Source organism: Typopeltis vanoorti, chromosome 12 (genome assembly GCF_054136105.1).
Source record: "Typopeltis vanoorti isolate ZY-2024b chromosome 12, IOZ_Tvanoo_1.0, whole genome shotgun sequence".
In the NCBI taxonomy this organism is placed as follows: domain Eukaryota; kingdom Metazoa; phylum Arthropoda; class Arachnida; order Uropygi; family Thelyphonidae; genus Typopeltis; species Typopeltis vanoorti.
This window is the reverse complement of record NC_143560.1, coordinates 26,471,194-26,491,004: the sequence shown is the minus strand read 5'-3', so window position 1 is coordinate 26,491,004 and position 19,811 is coordinate 26,471,194. Positions and strand designations below refer to the sequence as shown.

The 19,811-nt window shown below is 35.8% G+C and overlaps 1 protein-coding gene across 1 annotated transcript in view; it reads left to right on the top strand.

Moving 5' to 3' along the window:
- Window positions 1-19,360, top strand: part of LOC150100643 (uncharacterized) — a 116,047-nt gene extending 96,687 nt beyond the window's left edge. Inside the window, exon 6 of the mRNA XM_090401177.1 lies at window positions 14,804-19,360. Coding sequence (XP_090257303.1) covers window positions 14,804-15,316 — 513 coding nt within the window. The 3' untranslated portion in view covers window positions 15,317-19,360. The remainder of the gene's footprint in view (window positions 1-14,803) is intronic.
- The last annotated feature ends 451 nt before the right edge of the window (window positions 19,361-19,811 follow it).

The window sequence follows — 19,811 nt, the reverse complement described above, 5'->3', positions numbered from 1 at the left end:
AACGAAACAAACCAGAAAATGAAAAACAAGATGGGGACCTCCCCCCCCCCCCAAAAAAAAAAAAAAAGAAAGAAAGAAAGAAAAGAAAAGAAAAAAGGGAAAAAAAGCTAATGAATATTTGCAGGATAAGACTAATATAGCTAAATATAAAGAGTACAGAAGAGTAAGAAATAAACAGCAAAATAACTCCTAAAAATATTGGTAAGATTACTCTAAATAAAACATCTTTTAGAAAAGATCACCCCCAAAAATGGACACTGAATATTATCTTACCAGTATTTAACTCAGAAACTAATGTTTCATTGACTTGGAGAAAGGCTTTCAATAGAATCAGATTATAGGATGTCCTAAAAAGTACCAGCATCGAAAAATAGACCACTACAAATTATTGAAACGATTAAAGGTTTATGTACACACAAAATGTGAACACAGGAATCGTCAAGGTCTTGGAGAAAATAGTCAAGAGGAGAATACAGGAATGGATAAATGAAAATGGGATACTGTATGGTGGACAGCATGGTTTTGTGAAGGGTAGATCATGCATCAGTAATTTTGCTCACGTTTTATAACACAGTGACGACTGAACTGGATAAGGGTAATGGGTTTACAGGGATCCTACTGGACCTTGCTACAGCCTTTGACAGGATACCACATGGAATTCTAATCAGTAAACTGCAGCATATGGGGATGGATATATGGTTGGTGCGATGGAGAGATATCAGAGAGTGGTTTATTCAGGAGTAGAGTCCAAAAGACGGCCTGTGACTAGTGGTGTGCTGCAGGGTTCTGTTCTTGGACCACTACCGTTTAATTTGTTCATTAACGATATAGGAAAGGATCTGAGAGGAACTGTTCATTTGTTTGCTGATGATGCAAAGTTCGGTAGAGCAATAGTGAATGCACGGGATGTCAAAATTTTGCAGGATAGTTCCATTCTCCTTAGCCCAGCAGGAGGGCTGGGCTAAGGAGAATGAATGTCACTTTAATGTGGCAAAATGTAAGGTTATGCATTTTGGGGTGAAAAGATTAGCAGCAGTATACCACATTGGTGGCACTGTACTCCAAGAGATTGAAGAGGCCAGGGATTTGGGAGTGTTGGTGGATAGGGAGTTGAAGTTTAGGGGGACATCGCAAAAGTGGCTAAATCAGCTCATCAAATCATTTGGTTGCTGAAAATTACTTTGAGTAGAGACAAACAGGTTATTGTTCCTCTGTATCGAGCCTTGATAAGACCCCACCTAGACTGTGCCCAAATTTGGGTGCCAGGTTTTTTTTTTATGGGGAGGAGGCGGAGAGGATCCAGAGACGAGTGACCAAGATGATAGCAGGTCTATGCAATGAACCTTATGAGAACAGGTTGGAGATTTGTGGGTTGCAGAAATTGGTTGATAGGCAGGAAAGGGGTGACATGATTGAGACATTCAAATTACTGAAGGGTTTCTATGAGATTAATTCAGAAGATATTTTTGAGAATAGGACTGGTGGTGGAAGGATTAGGGGCCATCCATGGAAGCTGGGAAAGGGTGTTAGAGCTAGGTTTTTTTACTTGGAGAGTGGTGATTGAGTAAAATAAGCTGCCAGAGTCTGTTGTGGGTGGTATGACAGTGAATGAGTTCAAGGCAAAGTATGATAGATACTGTGTGAATGTTGAATAGTTGTTCTTAACATGATGTTAGGGCCTCCCTCAATGAGTCTAAGGACTCCTTGGAGTTGCCCATACTACTACTACTAATAATAATAATAAAATATTCCAACACAAACATGAATATGCAGAAAATCTCTATAGTAAAAGGGATCAAACAAGATAATTCTTTCAGTCCGTGTTTATGTATATACTGAACTCATTCAGTATAGATGATACCCTTTGGTTAGAATGGTTGGACAGACCGTTCAAATCTCATCTAAGATGCAAAGAACTTTATCAGGAATTTTCAAGTGAAGGTGAGTTAACTAGTTTCATACATAGGCCAGGATTTTTCATCCCACAAAATAGACAAACCACCTAGAAAAGGGTGTATGCAGTTTATGGACAAAGCAGAAATTATGCAGGTATGAATAACTGTTCTATCTTACGCTTTAAGCAAGTTTCTAAGAATTCAAGTTAGTTGACCATCACAGGGCATTGAGCCTGGCATCAAAGGAAAGATGAGTTGGATGAAATATTAACAGAATTTAAGAAGCAGAAATAAAATGGAATAAAAAGACATGCAGGAGTATCAAAGAGACGGGAACTTATGTGGAATTATAATGCAGGTGATTATAATAGTCTTAGACGTCAACTTCGGGAAGTTTCATGGAGGGAGGAATTGGAAGGCCGGGATATCTTTAGTGCATGGGAAATTGTGAAAGAATATTTGTTAGCAGCAATGGTAAGTTGTATACCACGAGTGAAGAAGAGGACACAATTTGGAGTAAAGTGGATGACAAACAATATTAAACAGGAATTGCATGTGAAAAAGAGGCTATGGAAGAGATATAAGGAGACAGGTGAAGAGAGGATGCGTGAAGAATATAAGACACAGGCCAGAAGAGTGACTAGTGTGGTAAGGAAAGCGAAACTGGAATGTGAGAGGAGATTGGCCCTAAGATCCAAAGAAAATCCTAGGGAATTTTTTTAGCTATGTGGCCAGTAGGAGGAGAAATGACTGTGGAAGAATGATATTGTGGGATAAAAATGAGAATAGAGTGACTGATGCAGAGGACATAGTGGAATTGTTCAATGACCACTTTATTGGAGATATCCTGGAGGAGTCAGTTTTAATGCTAGAGGGATAGGGCAGGTTCAAGGTTTAGAGGTACAGGAGGAGAGTGTGTTTCAGATACTGAGAACTCTGGATGTCAATAAAGCTTTGGGACTGGATGATATTTCACCACGAGTTTTGAGAGAATGTGCTAGGGAACTGACAGTCCCTTTAACCTGGCTTTTCAATGAAAGTCTGGCTTCGGCAAAGGTGCCCAGGGAATGGAAGGAAGGTAAGTTAGTGCCATTGCATAAGGGTGGTAACAGACTGGAAGTGTCTAATTATAGACCAGTCTGTGTGTTATCAGTAGTTGTTAAGATCTTGGAGAAAGTAGTGAGGGACCATATACAGCACTGGGCAGATGAGGGTAATGTTATCTGTGAGAGTCAACATGGATTTGTGAAAGGCCGCTCTTGTTTTAGCAATATGCTAGCCTTTTATAATAAAATTACAAGAACATTAGATGAGGGAAAGGCATATACTGCAATTTTCTTAGACTTAGCAAAGGCATTTGACAGGGTTCCACATGATAAGCTGATATTTAAGTTGCAACACATGGGTCTGGATGTCAGATTGGTCAACTGGATTCAGGATTGGCTGTCTGATAGGTATCAGAGAGTTGTGTATGGTGGAGCAGTTTCAAGGAGACAGAAGGTCACAAGTGGGGTCCCACAGGGCTCAGTACTAGGACCTATATTGTTTAACCTTTATATCAATGACATTGCAAGGGGATATTCAGTTGTTTGCAGATGATGCGAAGTTGGGAAGGATTATTAGTAATAGTGCAGATGTGGTAGCCCTGCAAGAGGATTTGAATAAGCTAGATAGATGGGCAAATGAATGGGGGTGTCAGTTTAATGCAGCAAAATGTAAAGTCTTGAGGTTTGGGAAACATCGATGGGATGCTGCATACTCTATGGGAGGAGTTATATTGGAGGAAGTAGGAGAGACAAGAGATCTGGGATTGATGATTGATAGAGACCTGAAATTTAGGGGACATATTGCGAAGGTGGTGAAGGTAACACAGAGGATTGCTACAATTATGAGAAGGACACCGACCTGCAGAGATAAGAGGGTTATCATTCCGTTGTATAAGTCTCTGATCAGACCACACTTGGATTATTGTTCTCAGATTTGGTCCCCAGGATTTGAAGGGGATAAATTAACTGTGGAAAAGATACAAAGACGGATGACAAAGATGGTCTCAGGACTGTACAAGGATAGTTATGAGAATCGGCTGAGGGAATGTGGACTGCAGAGTTTGGCGGATAGAAGAAGGAGAGGTGATATGATTGAGACTTTTAAACTGTTGAGAGGTGGTTACAGGGTTGGCACTGGGGAGTTCTTTCGCTTGGTTGAACAGCGGGAAGGAGTGATGACAAGAGGCCATCCCTGGAAGTTACGAAAGGAAACTGTGAGCAAGAGGGTGAGGAGTGGTTTCTTTGCATGGAGGGTGGTTGAGCCGTGGAATGCATTGCCTGATAGAGTGGTGAGGGCGAGAACGGTCAATGAGTTTAAGGAGTGGTATGATAGACTTTGTGTTTCTTAGGGGGGAACCTCCCCTCGATGAGTCTTGACAGACTTTATGTTCTTAGGAAGGACCTCCCACGATGAGTCTTTTGACTCCATGGAGGCCTGAATAATAATAATAATAAAAATCAACAACAAAAAATAAAAATAAATAATAAGATGTAAATTAAAACTAAATGGATAAATATGTGCAACAAATAATTTAAATACAGAAAAACATGGAACGAAGTTCCTGACAACTAATAAAATATTGGATTTTTGCATTTTTGAAAATTATGGAGATAACTACAGTGTTTGAATAAAAACTTTAGTTTAATATCACTAAAATCTACATTCGACGTTTCGACCTTTATGTCAAGGTCATCTTCTGCAGCATACAACTATACACAAGAAACAAGCTATACTACAATCAAACTGGTTTGTTTGTAGACACTGACCAACCGCTACAACAGTTGTTGGCCTGACCTCTGGTGAGAAGAAAAAAAAAAAAGAATAGTAATAATAATAAAATAAAAAAATAAAAAATAAAAAAATTATACATCAACGCTAGAGTCCTATTATTAGAAGCAGAAATAAAATGGAATAAAAATCAACAACAAAAAATAAAAATAAATAATAAGATGTAAATTAAAACTAAATGGATAAATATGTGCAACAAGTAATTTAAATACAGAAAAACATGGAACGAATACAGAGCCACAACGATTTGCGCTAACCAACAAGCTCTGAAACAAGAACTAAAAATCATTAGTGACACATTCATAAATAATGGCTATAACAAAAATACTGTTAATAAAATACTCTATAAAACTACAACAAAAACGGATCTAGATTACAGTAAAACTATAGCCATACATACATTAAAGGGTTATCAGAAAAAATCAACAGAATCCTACAACATTATAACCTCAATGCCACCTTTAAACCACCCACTAAACTTAAAACCATATTCAACTCCTCTAAGGATCCTCTCCTCCCATTAGCACATCCTGGAGTCTATTGCATCCGCTGCACCTGTAACTTACCGTACATTGGTGAAACAGGACGGACAATCCCTATACACAAGAAAGAACACATTAGATATAACCATTATGGTGAGGCAGGCCTCTCAGACCACGCACTCAACACCTTACACCAAATCAACTGGAAAAGCACTTGCCCCTTACCGCACAAAAACCTGGTAAGAAAGGAAATTTAAGGAATCCTGCGAAATCCTGATAAACCACCCAAATATCAACAACAAAGATGGCATGAAAATTCCAAGGATCTGGATGGCACACATTCAGCCTACCTAATATGAAAGATCCAGCATAAGTCAGGACTCTAGCCAATCCTGAGCTAGTATTAGAAACCATTCCATACCAACTGGCTGGAATGATATCAATATATGTATATAGTAGACAACACTAATAATAGGACTCTAGTGTTGATGTATAATTTTATTTTATTTTATTATTATTACTATTCTTTTTTTTTTTTCACCAGAGGTCAGGCCAACAATTGTTGTAGCAGTTGGTCAGTGTCTTTAACAAACCAGTTTGATTGTAGTATAGCTTGTTTCCTGTGTATAGTTGTATGCTCCAGAAGATGACCTTGACATAAAGGTCGAAACGTCGAATGTAGATTTTAGTGATATTAAACTAAAGTTTTTATTCAAACACGGTAGTTGTCTCCATAATTTTCAAAAATGCATTCGGATCACCGTGCAAGCCTAAAAAAAAAAAAAAAAAAAGGAGAAAAAATAAAATATTGGAATGGTTAAATTTGAACTGTATGGAAAAATAAAGATCTAGCAAAAGAAAAGTATGAATCACTAAATTAGTAGTTAGGTCAATGTTAACTTTTGTAAATGGGGAAACAAGAAATATCAAAAACATGACAGATAAATACATGTAAATCTAAAACATTTATTAAAATAGTTTTCAAGAGTTATGAAGAATGTCACTTTACGACCCCTAAATGAATGGATAAAAAAAGAGAAGATAGAACAGAATAAAGTCATTAATAGAATAGATTCAGAAAGTATAGTGAAATTAGCAGGAAACTGGAAAACGGGTATGAGACTAATTGGCACACCAAAGAAATGGACAGATTGCCTGCATTAAAGTATTGAATTATTGAGTCATTGAAATGTACTGATGTACATCCTTTAATCCTAAATATTATTAAATTTTATCCCACTGAAATACTTATTGCATATGTAATTTTGAGTTGTTTTTTTTTGTCCCTTTGCAAATGAAACAGAAATTGGAATTGCCCTGTAAATTTTTTATGATTCTAAATACCTAATTTAAATACAATTCATCCATCCATTCTCAGAATAATAGAGCAAACAAATGAAGTGATAAGGTTCAAATACATTTTGAAAAATGCACCTGACAGTTAAAATGGTCAAGATTATCTGCCAACTGTGAGAACCATTAGTAATGGTTTCATTCTTTCAAAAACATTATTTTATTGCTTCAGATAGAAGTGATATTGTTATTACAATTGTGAGTGAATCTAATTTGCTTTCTTCACTTATTAGTAGCATTTCAATGGTAACACAAAATACATATACACCTAAACCACTTTTTACGTGATAGATACATTCCTAAAAATTACGTGTAAATAGAATTCGCGTAAAAAGAACTACTGACTCCATAGAAAAAGTGAAGATTGGTTCCTAACCTGAAATATAAGCAAAATAATGAAAAAAACAACAATAAATTGGTTAGGATCATAAGATTTTTATTTACATTTCATGGAGAACACACATACATATAATGAATTTTAATAACTTTAAAAAAAATATGTTCATTTCAGTTGTTTGCTAAGGATTCTATTAAAAAAATTATGTTATTCGCTATCAGTTTCTGACAATAAACGTGAAAGTTTTCGTGAGACTGTAATATCACTAGAACTACTAGATATGGTATTATCGTCATCAACTTCCACCTCAACTTGTGGAATTCTTCTTGTCGTGTCTTGAACAAAAGTACCATTGGTTGTTTCAGTAGTTTTAGCCATGAACTCAGTTATTAATTGCTGTGTTGATGCTTTAGATAAGTCGCAATATAATTCTCTGTATGAAGACATTAACAACTTAAGCTCACGTAAAAACTTCCCAGCACGTTCTTCATTTGGATCATGTCGGGTAAAATAATTGCCTAAATTACTGGCCAGTTTAAGACCTTTAATTATATCAGCAATAAAAGTAGGATTATCTTGATCATTAACTTCTTCACTTTCAGGAGTCTCAGAAACAATCTCCACTATTTCGTCTTCGCTAGGAGGTTTATCAAGTAACAAATCTTCGATATCTGCTGACGTAAGATCATCAAATCCTTCTCTGCCAATTTCACATGCCAAACTTATTATATTGCGGAATTCTGCAGTATGATTGAAGGGAACAGGAGCATTCTCTTTAACACATGCGGGCCAAATAGCTTTCCAGTATGCATTCATAGTTTCTGGTCTCAATTCAGATAGCGATAATCAAACCTGATCAATACAATCCATAATCGAAAATTTTTTCCACACATCCATAACTGACAGTGTTTCATCATCATTTAGCTTGTTCAAAACATACTGAAATGTTCGTCTGACATAATATGTTTTAAAAGTCGCAATTATAGCCTGATCTAGAGGTTGTAGCAATAATGTGGTATTGGGTGGCAGAAAAAAAAAAATTACACATTTGGGTGTTCTATGGCAGGATGACTGGGTGCATTATCAAGAATCAAAAGCACTTTAAATTCGAGACCCTTGTCATTCAAATAGCATCTAACTTCTGGCACAAAATGTTTGTGGAACCACTCAGTGAAAATATCAATGGTCACCCAAGCTTTTTTCCAAACTTGTTCAATAGTGTAACCTCCATCTTCGATTATTTTAGCAAGTTTTTGTGGAAATGCTGTAGCAGCTGTTTTACCTTTAATTTTTATATTATGAAGAGCATGTCTTTTAATAAACTTAGCCAGCCAACCATTGCTTGTATGAAATTCATACTTTGTCCTTGATTGAGATGAAGTACCTGGCTGCAGTTTTTTAATCTGTTCATAAAATCTCAATGCTGATTGCTTGATGGAATTTCTGTCAACTGGCATTCTTTTTTTATCTTCTGTCCACATTACTAAAGCTTTTTCAGCCTTTTCTAGAACATCTCTTGTGTATGATGATAATTTTGCACTCAATTTTGTACCAGAACATACCGCTTTTCTAATAGCCTCTTCATTTTTCTTTATAGATCTGATAGTTGATTCATGGACTCCAAAATGCTTATCCACAGCCGTCGCACCTTCCCCAGTTTGAAGACTATCTAAAATTTGAATTTTTATATCCAAGGAGAAACGGTTTGCCTTTTTTTTTTTTTTTATCGGCAACATCATGCGACGGCTGGATTAAAATCTTCGGTTAATGAAATGAAAATTACATATAGCTTACCATTTATTATTTCTTAATTTTATAACACGATTTTTTTTTATTTTGATTTCACTTAAAAAATGCGGTAATTGTGTTGTCTACTCAAACACCAAATTCAAACTGCTAAGGACTGCTTTTTTATGCGCAGTTAGTTATGTAATTCGGGGAATTCCCAATAAATGAAATTCCTAAAAATTTAGAATTTTCTTAATTGAAACAAGAATGCAATTCTACAAAATTCTCGGAATTTCTTGAATTACTGATTTTTTCCTAACTTAGACTTTAGGTTGGTCAGGTAAAAGTGAATAAAAATCGCGTAAAAAAAATTATTTTTGATATCCCAATTCGCGTAAAAAAAATTCACATAAAAAGTGGTTTAGGTGTATATATAGCTTGAGGCCTGTGTAGCTTAGTAGAAGTGCCGTTTGCATCTGTGCCGAAGATAGACTTAAGCTCAAGTCTAGTCACTGACTGGAGGAACTTTTTCTTAGCCTTTCTTCAACCAGTTCCCGAGTTAGTCAATCTCTGGTACAGGCAAGTGGGTTTTTTACTCTTGGAGACTCAGGGTTTTTCTTCCTGTAAATTCAAGAAAATTGACCATAGAACCCATGCTAGACCGTAGCATATCCTGTTGGGATTATGGGCCATAAGATGACAGCACTTGTTTGCTAGTTTCTTCATTGGTTGCCGCTTATAATTTGGGCCGGCTATAGTGCAAATTGAAAAGGATAGATAGGGCTTAAATGGCCTTGACTAGTCCCTGTAAAGGAATAAAAGGCTGTGTGAAAAGGAGTTGCTCCACATATTTAGTGGATTAAGCCCCTCCTTTTCTCGCAGTGAATGCTAGTAGATTGCAAAAGATTTTATTGCCCAGTGTGAGACTATCCTGCTTACTGGAAACCTGAAGTGATAAAAATGTTTAGTGTCTAGAACAAGGATTTTATCTGATCCTAAATTCACTCTCATTGCTGTTGTCCAATAAGTTTCTAAACTTTAATCATATCCTTGGTAGTTTGTCTGAAGGACTAGAAAGACCTGGGTTTTAATCTTGTCTAGGATGCAAGTAACCTTTATAAATACTTGACAGACAAAGGCAGATTAGCTTGTCTCATATGGAAGTGGCAGAGTTTTGATTATATTGGCCTCATGGATTTAGTTACCTTGTCATAAATCAAATGTGTTTTTATTGTACCTTACCTCCATAGCATGCTTGGTAGCAATGATGGCCTGTTGTTGGAAGTTCAGTTCTCATAGCTTTTCAAAGATGAGTTAGGCATCATTCAGTAGTCATGAGGGAGCCCTCATCAGGCTCAGGTTTTTCATTTGGTCTAAAAAATCATCCAGAGGAAACATACAACTAACAATGTAATACATGTCTCATATCCTCAGTTCTCTTGCATAATTTCAACAACCAACTGTCTAATATAAAAACTATTATTTCTTAGTTAATATTAATGTGTTTTATAGGGATGACAATTTTGTGGTATTGAAACACTTCAGCACTTTTACCTTCTTCTCACTTTTTTCAGTCATAATGCCTCATTTTTTTTCTTTTCATCTTTTAATTGTATATCCAGCTCCCAGCTATAAATATGGCTGAAAGAAAAGTAATCCATGTGTGCTAGCCAGCTTTAGATATATCCCTCTAAAATCAGAGGATTGATAGGTAGTGCAATGGAACACAAACTGCAATGTAACAGGAATTGCAACTTGTTTGCGATACTTCCATCTTGTTTTTGCTATAATGTTTACATCCTTCAGTCCTCTGCACTGCAGGATGTAAACCCCTCTATAGTACAGCAGACTCTCATTATAGCAAAACTTGCTCACCATAACAAACTACTGAAGACCTACAGGCACAATGCTGTGCTAAAGAAATTCACTATAGCAAACCATCGACTATAATGAATGAGTTTACTTGACTATTAAATTATTTAAGGAATTTACAATGTATACTGAAATATTAATTAAAAGAAACTAATAAATACTTCCTATATTTCGGCAATGTCACATTGCCATCTTCAATGGGAACATAACTATGACACGTGCATGCAGGCACTACAAAAAGGAAATGTGGCAGAAGAGAGAAACTACTGTTGTTCCTAGAGTCCTAATGGTGCTCCCCCCCCCCCCCCCTAGCAGGCTATATTGGGTTGTCTTGGCTGATATTCTCATGATGCAAGCTTCCCAAATTTGGGGCAGTCTCATGCACCCAAATTTGTTGAGGTTTGGAAAGTTGTTTAGAGCTGAGGCTGATTCTATGAACAATCTGTCATATTTAAACTTGCTGCGGTGTATTAACGTGGCTTTCTTCCAACGTATTCTATGGCGGGTATCCAGAGCGTGGTCTGCAAGCCAAGAATGGCTATACTGGTGAAACCAGATATAGTCTTTATGTTCCTAAATCCTGACATTTGCTGTCCTGCTTTGGGCCAAAGTAGGGCAGTTTACAGCTGCAAGGGACCTGGTATACCCCAGGTAGGTCTAGGGGAAGTGGTTGGTCTTTGGTGGAGCGGATAAGGGATGCATTGGCCACATGGCTCAGATACACTCCACTCCTTAACACACTTAAACAACCAACACCCCAGAATACAGTTCACCTTGGAAAGAAACAGTCTCTCTTTCCTAGACACTCTAATCACTCGCCAGTCTGATGGATCATTGGTATTCTCTGTTTACAGAAAATCCACCCATATAGGCAATACATTCACCAGCAATTTCCCCCCAACACACACACAACAATATGGGGTTATAAAAACACTATATAACAGGGCAAAATTAATCTGTTCAGATGACAGTGCCCTAACCACATCCTTAATACTTACTTAGCTAATGGCTATAATCCCCAAAAGAATGTTAAAACCAGATAATCACGACCCCCCCTTCATAACAAAGATTACACTAAATCCATCACCATTCCCTATATCCGGGGCACCTCGGAAAAAATAACCAAAATCTTAAAAAAAATATGACCTAACTTCTTGTTACAAACCATATAAAAAATTGGCATCCCTTATCCACTCCACCAAATACCAACCACTTTCCCTAGACCTACCTTTGGTTATACCAGGTCCCTTGCAGCTGTAAACTGTCCTACTTTGGCCAAACAGGCAGGACAGCAAATGTCAGGATTTCGGAACATAAAGACTACATCCGGTTTCACCAGTACAGCCACTCTGGGCTTGCAGACCATGCTCTGGATACCTATCGCAGCAAGTTTAAATATGAAAGATTGTTCATAGAATCAGCCTCAGCTCTAAAAAACCTTTCAAAGCACAACAAATTTGAGTGCATGAGACTGCCTGCCCCAAGTTTGGGAAGCTTGCATCATGAGAACATCAGCCCAACAGCCAACACAACCCAATATAGCCCATTAGGAGGCACCAATAGGACTCTAGGAACAACAGTAGTTTCTCTCTTCTGCCTCATTTGCTTTTTGTAGTGCCTGCGTGCAAGTGTCATAGTTGTATGTTCCCATTGAAGATGGCAATGTGACATTGCCGAAATACAGGAAGTATTTATTAAAGTTTTTTTAATTAATATTCCAGTATACGTTGTAAATTCCTTAAATATTTTAATAGTCGTGTTACCAACGTATAAGCCTTTCTACAAGAATGAGTTTACTGTTGTAAGTTGTCTGGTTTCATAGTATGTTGTTTGATTTTATTCAAAATCTGCTTAGCTTTAACATATAATCGGAGTTGCAGAGTGGCAATGTTCATTAATTATCCCAATATATGTAAAAACTGGAATTTTGAGTATCCAACCCTTAAATAATCAAAACGTTACCTGATTCCAAATCAATTTCTCAATGTTACTAAATTATGCATTCACTTATCTGGCACAAAAAATAAATAAATGTTTTAAGCAAATGTAGGTTTGGTAAACTGAGTTTTTTTTCACTGAAAAGGTATACTCTTTGTTGTTGCTATAATATGGATTGCTTATACAAAGTTGTGAACATTAAAATTTCCCAGGAAGATGATCTCACCTATGGAAAAGTTGGCTGGTGGAAAACATTTAAAGAAAAAATTTATAAAGTGCTATAGAGAATAAATTACTTACAGAATGAAGTAGAGATTTTGAGTCAAGTGAACAGAAGGGGAAGGTTTTAAGTTGGAAATACTCGGACATAGTACATCTAAATGAATATATGCATGAATGTCACCTTTGAGACAAAAATGGTATGTGTGTGAGAGAGATTGAGAAATCCAAGATGTATAATGCTCAAAGACACTAAAATTTGAGTTTCTCTTAGGAAAATGTTTAGGTATAATTTGCACATAGGAGATGGAAATAGACACTACGGTTGGAACTAAAAATAATGGATTTTTTTTTTTTTACTGAGCCTATACACTTGGATGTTGCAAACCATGGCCTCTGCATCCCTCCTCATACACAAAGGTCCTTAGCTACAATGATTATGCTTAAAACATGCACTGTAGCAAACTCTATTATAACCTATAGTCCCTACAAGTTTGCTATAATGAGATTCAGCTGTAGTATACAGAATATATAAGGACTATTACAGGTGAGTGAGTTTGTTATAGTAGTGTTTCAGGAAACATTGCTATAACAAACTTTTCAAGGGCTTTAAAACAGTTATTCTATAGAAAAGCAACAGTCAATAAAATTGTTTTTGCATAAAGCAGCATTTAGACTCCAGAAAAAGACCTGATCCTTTTCTGGAGTCCAAACTCTGCTTTGGCTTCTTCATGTTATAGAACCACTTCTATATTTCTTGCTTTGTTCCAGAATTGTTTATAGTTCCTTGCATCTCCAGGCACAGATTCTCTACATAACAATAAGATAAGCCTTTCTCAAGAAGGATTCTATCATTCAGTATTTTAGGCTGGCATGGTCATGTCTTGAGCTCAGTGTCACCTATGAACTTGAGTTTCTTCATCGGGTAGCCAACTGTGGACCTGGGAATAATTGCTTAGTGCATTCTGCCACCACCACCTCTAAGCTTGTAAGCCACACGTTGCTGTGCTGCATAACTGTCTGACCTGGGCACATTGTAATAAATTAGGAGCAGTGAGCATGTTAATGCTATCAAGGTGTCACTTGACATCTCAGTACATAATTTGCTTCCTTATCTCTGGATTTCTACAAACCAGATGGGAGATCTGGAGATAAGGTCCCCATGATTGGTAGAGAAGACTCTGGAATGAACTACGAACAAGTTTCTGATCACAGATCCAACTGTAAAAGCTCCAATCCACCTTGACTCTGGAGCCAGCAAAATAAATTTAGAACCAGGGAAAGCCACTGTTGCCTATCATCTGTGGAGATTTTGCAGTCTCCCTTTTGTGCACATGGCAGTGTGCAGATCATGCGACTAATGACTGCCCCACACACTCCTTCCCTGGAGATCTCAGGAACTTGTATTCACTCTCAAATAGTACTGTTGATTGGTTAAGTGAACTGCCAATGTGTATATAGTTTTGCTCATTGATTTCTTCTGTATTTTAGACACATATTGGTGCAGTATCATACACATCTGTAATCCTTGTGTAGGTTGACATATGCAAAATTAGTAAAGAATTAATGCAGCCAATATTATATTTTAAATTATATTCCATCTGGATTCAAATCCTGTCTATGATGTGGAGAACTTTATTGGGCCTTTTCAGTGGAAGTTTCTTATGGATCATTATTATAATTTGAACATTATATTTCACACACCCATTTAAAACTCACCTGCTTGCATTTGAAGATGAAAACTACTACCAGATTTAAGAAGTACTCTAAAAAAATTTCTGTTACACATCTCATACACCACATTAGAACACCTGAAGAAATCATAAAATTGCCTGAAATATTGATAATGACAATTTAAAAAATATATATATATATAAATCTAAAATTTAAATGATCGTAATAAATGCCAATTCTCAAAGAGTTTTGCCTGTGTCCTTTCAGAGAGTGTAAAAGTAACAACTGTAAAGAATATCCTCATAATCTCATGAAACGAGTACAGTAATCCTTCAGTTATCCGATCATGATGGGAAGTGAATTAGTAGGAAGTGAGGGATTACTGTAGTTACTCAAAGACATAGACAAATTTAAAATTTTTATTTATTTTTATATTTTTGATTCTCACTTATCTTATTACTTATTCATAGCAAAGTGTTGAAGGAATTCCTCAAGTGAAGCAACCACGAGTTGAGGAGCCATCACCTGAAAGTTCTGAAAGTTTTGACAGTCCTCCTGGCATGTCTTCATCAAGCCAGCTGACTCAGCTTTCACAGCAAACTACCCCAGCATCTGGAGGATCAACTCCAACTCCTTCATCTGTACCTGCATCATCTCCTCCCCCCCAAACCCTTAGTCCCAGTCCCACAGGAATAGCAGCTGCTCATTCCCCAGCTTCAACATCTGCCCCAACTCCTACTGCTAATAGTATGTCTACGCTGCCTTCGCTAACCACTCCTATGTCTTTGTCTCATGCTATGGCAATGGGTTATGCCCAGCAGTCTCTTTCCAACTTTGCCCATGCAGGAGGTGTGTTAGCTCCCACTCCTAATTATAACCAAGCCCATCCTCATTCAACCATGGCTGCTGGTTCTGCTTATTTGCCTGCTAGCGGATCTACATATAACCAGGCCCATTTACCAGGACATTACAGTTGGACCTGAAAGGAATAACATAAAGGTAATCTGTGAGATTACCTACCACAGCTTCCTTGTTTTAGTGGGGGTAATCTAGTGGTCCTTGACCATCTGAAGGAGCCTTATTAGGCATCCTATTTGTGTGGAGGTACCTGTGATTTTTTAACTTTTTGTGCAGTTCTCTGTAGATTTTCCTAGTCTGCAGCATTTATGAATAATTAATATTAAAAAAAAGCTTTTTCTTTGGTGAATTGTTGTAATTTGTGAAAGTAATATTGCTGTTGGTGCATATACAGTACCATTTTTTTTTTTTTTTTTTTTTCAGGTTTTAAATATTTTTAAACAATTTTTTTTAAAGAGTCAAATTATACATAGCTGTTATTCTTTGTCTGAATTATTATTCAGAGTAAACTGTACTAGTTCTGATAGATGCTTAGTTTGTTTATATTTGTTTTGCCAGTAAATGTGGACATCTGAAACTCCTCCATGACATATCTTCCTAAAGCTTGGAATGTCGTTATGGAAATGTGCTTATAAGCAATAGTCCTCTTGAAAACAACTGTGAAACATTGTTTATTGTGTGAAGTCATCCTCAATAGGTTCATCATTTTGGAAGGAACAAAAAGATTACATCTTCTTTAATCTGTGACTTTTTAGATATTGAGAAATATTTTGGCAGCTGTTTCACATTGCTTCTGGATACTTCAGCATTTTCAAAATGTGGGCAAAAGTTAATAATAGAAAATTTAATGAGCTGTACTTGAAGGCTCAGCACGTCTGTGCTATATAGCCTTTACATGTGCCACACCTCATGTCACAATCGAGTTTGGTGTCCAGACTCTCATATTCATTGTCGGGCAAATGCCATAAATTTCTATTGTCAGCAAAGCTTTGTTATTTTGACAATAAACAAATAAGTATTTGTAGTTTTATGTATCAATGTATTATCAACATGTATGTAATTCCTTAAATTTATCATCTTGCACCTTTGCATTTTTGTATGTTCACCTCTCATAGCACAAAGTGTGATTGAATTCTGGGATCCTTTAATTGGCATCAGCCATCGTTGTCAAGAACATAGTTTTATATATTACTGCCATATAATCTTGCACATAGGATGCCATCTTGCAGTTTGTGTTCCTTTTGTTAGTATTGTTATTTTTTTTTTTTGAATTTTTACCATTCCAAAGTACAAAACCAAAGCTGAGAGTTCATGCTGTTTAGAGCTGGCTGCTACTATTACTGATGGTGATATTGTGTTCATTGCTCCTTCCACTTTTATCAAAGAATATAAGGAATTAATTCCTTTAAAATGGCAGTGGTTGAGAGAATTGAATGCTTTTAAATATTGACTACTTTATATTTTAATCATGGTGTAAAAATCTCATATTTTAGTAGTCCTTGCTTTTTTACATAAATGTTTACAAATTAAAATGTAATTTAATTTTTTATGTTTTGTAAAAAAAAAAAAAAAAAAAAAAGGTGAGGTTTTAAATGTCATTGTCTTTTTTAGTCATCTATGCTATTTATGAAGGGACTAATTATTGTGCTTATTTGGAATGTTCGGTATATATTTAGTGTAGTATGTTGTATTATTTACCTTGGATTTATATTATTTATAGGCAACCTGGCATCCTTGCTGTATGGTATATTTAGGCACCTTATTCTGCCAATGATATTCTAGTATTTGTCATTGTTCTCACTAAGAGTATATAGATCTGCATCCGAATAAGCCTCTTTAAGAAAGTGTACAGTTATGTGTGTATGCTTACGCACACATGTATGTGTGTGTGGGTGAATGAATGAATGTAGGAACATGCCTAAAAAAGAGAGAGAGAGAGAGTAATTTTTGACGGTCAATAAGAATAAGCTATAAAATAAAAATCTTAAATGAAAGTGAATGTTTATATTAAATGTTGCGTATTTTATACCAAGAGGGACCATAGGTAGAGTACAGATAAGGGTGATTTTTACAGAATGCAAATGAACTTTACAAAAGATCTGATTGAATCTTCAGGCTTCTGAATTAATTGAATTATACAAGTATGATTTTATTTAATATTTATTTTAATAATAATGGTATAATGGTATATTTTAATAATAATGGTACTAATGATAGCCTGATATTTCAAAATTCCTGTTCTGTATGTGTATTAACCATTATACTTCTTGCAAAAAGAAGAAAGGGGTAAAATACTACCATTATGGGACTAAGGACTCTGTCCCTTCAGTTGCCAATCCCACTGCTAAGTGACTGCATGTGCTCTGAAGACATATACACCTCAGAACAAAGAGTTTGGATGTAGGTGTATAACTAAGACTTCATGAGGTGGTTACAACAACTGGAATCAGATGAGGTGGGTTTGTTCCTACCAGTAAGCACAGGAAACTAATGGTTTGGGGATATTTTTAAATCTAAATTTCTTTAGTTTGGCTTGCTTGATATTAATTTTTTTTATTATTACGATTCACCAAGTTTTGGGTGTATATTTTTTATGCATGTACTAAGAGAAAATTCTGTAGAATTTTAAAAAATCATGTGCTATATTTTCCAGTTCAAATTAAATTTTCTTAAAAATTGACAAAAGATGAAGGGCAGCTTAAGCAGGTCTTCTGTTTGGTGACTCCCCCTTCCCTCACTCACTTACTGGAAAAGGTCCCATCTAAATATCTAGGAATGTTTTTGAGTTAAAGGGAAAATACATTTCTTCAGAAAATTTTTAATTTTCCAAAGACAAAACAAACGAGGCTACTTGAACTCCAAAAACTGGGAGGTTTATTTTTGTCGGTCACATACCAAAAGCTACCTCTGTGCAAAATTTCAGCTTCCTAGTTCTGTGGGAGGTGGGCAAGCACTTTGATCTGTCAGTCATTCACTTAGCAGTGTGCATATGAAATGAGATGGAGTTATTCATCTTATCCTCAATTTTTACATGGAACAATGGTGCTGAAAAGTAAATATAAATTGCCAGTTTTCCTACAGGCTGTAGTAGGCAAAAGTATTTCGGATATGTCAGAGATTAATTAGCAATATTATTGCTTAAGAGTTTACTATGAATATTATGTATCATTTGTCTATGTTGGAAGAAAAAAAAAGAGAGACTTAAATACTCCTTGATTTCAACTGAAGATAGTGTTCATCTAAATCTTTTTTTTTAAGTATGGAGTTTAATGTTTTTACACTTAATTGTCTAGTATACATAAATCAATCTATTGAAATCAATAGGTTTGGGTACATTTTAGCATATAGTAAATGATTGGCATTATTTTATTGCTTGCCTAATGGGTTGTAACAGAAGAATTTTGGCTTATTTCAAAACCTTTCTCCCTCTTACATACTGACCTTGACACCTGAGGCCATATGTTTGCTTTGTGGAAACTTAGTGACAGAGAGTGAATTGACGTGCCACAGCCTATTTGTTTCTTGTGCCACAGAAGAAAAATAAAAGAAAAGAAAAAAAATATATTTTGATTTTATTTTTACAAAGTTCAAAGTACTAATCTTTTACCTTTATAATAATTTTGATCTGATATAATGTTTATTTATTGATTTCCTGAATGGGACCAACGCACATTTTTTAAATTCGTGACGCTATTTGTTAATTTTAATCATTTTAAGATTTATTGGTGCCACCAAAGGCTAATTTCATTTTGTTTTGTTTTCTGGTACAGGAGTGATGAATCCGTATTTTATTTGATTATTAACTCTGTGATCTCCTGATACCAGTAAAACTGTATCTAATTCACATAGATCACAAATCTGTGTTTTGTTTTTTCTGTATAGAAATTTCTTCCATTACTTAATGTCATCTACCATTTCGTGTGTTCTGTTTGTAGATCAGACAATAACTTATTTATATTCTTGTCATTGTCACCACAAATGTTAGTGTTTGTAATGGTTAAAATCTGCCAAGCAAGATTTATCACCTTACGTGTGGTGGTTTCATATTGATGTTTTTGCTTTGTGCATTTCCCATGTGTATGTGTGAACCAGCTAAGGCTGTGCCACTGTCAATGTTACGAATAGACTTGTAAATAAAGAGACGGCAAGTTGCCGGGCTTCCACAGGTTTTTGATTCTTAATTATAACGTTAAAAAATAACACCATCAGAATATTAGCATGTAATGGATCATTGTATACAAAAACATTTTCCATGAGCGCATTGAAATATACTTTTCAAAGTTGCTGTGTGTTTGTGTCATTTGTTATTTAAATATGATGTTCGTCTCTAATTCACGAAACATAAGATGAATGAGATAAATTAACTCATCTTTAGCGGACTTTGTCGGTCTAAAAATCAGTGCAAGGATTCTTAAAACATGAGTGATCATACACAACCTGTGCTTTATATAACATCATTTTTGGTCACTGTTATCTGCAGATATCATTATCATGGCTAAAAGTGGAGGGGGGGGGGGGTTATATGGAAGAGCCATGTTAAGAATGAAGAGATTAGAAAGATATACGTATAAAGTTAAGTCATATTGTGAGACCTAACAAACTAATATGAAGAATGCTTTC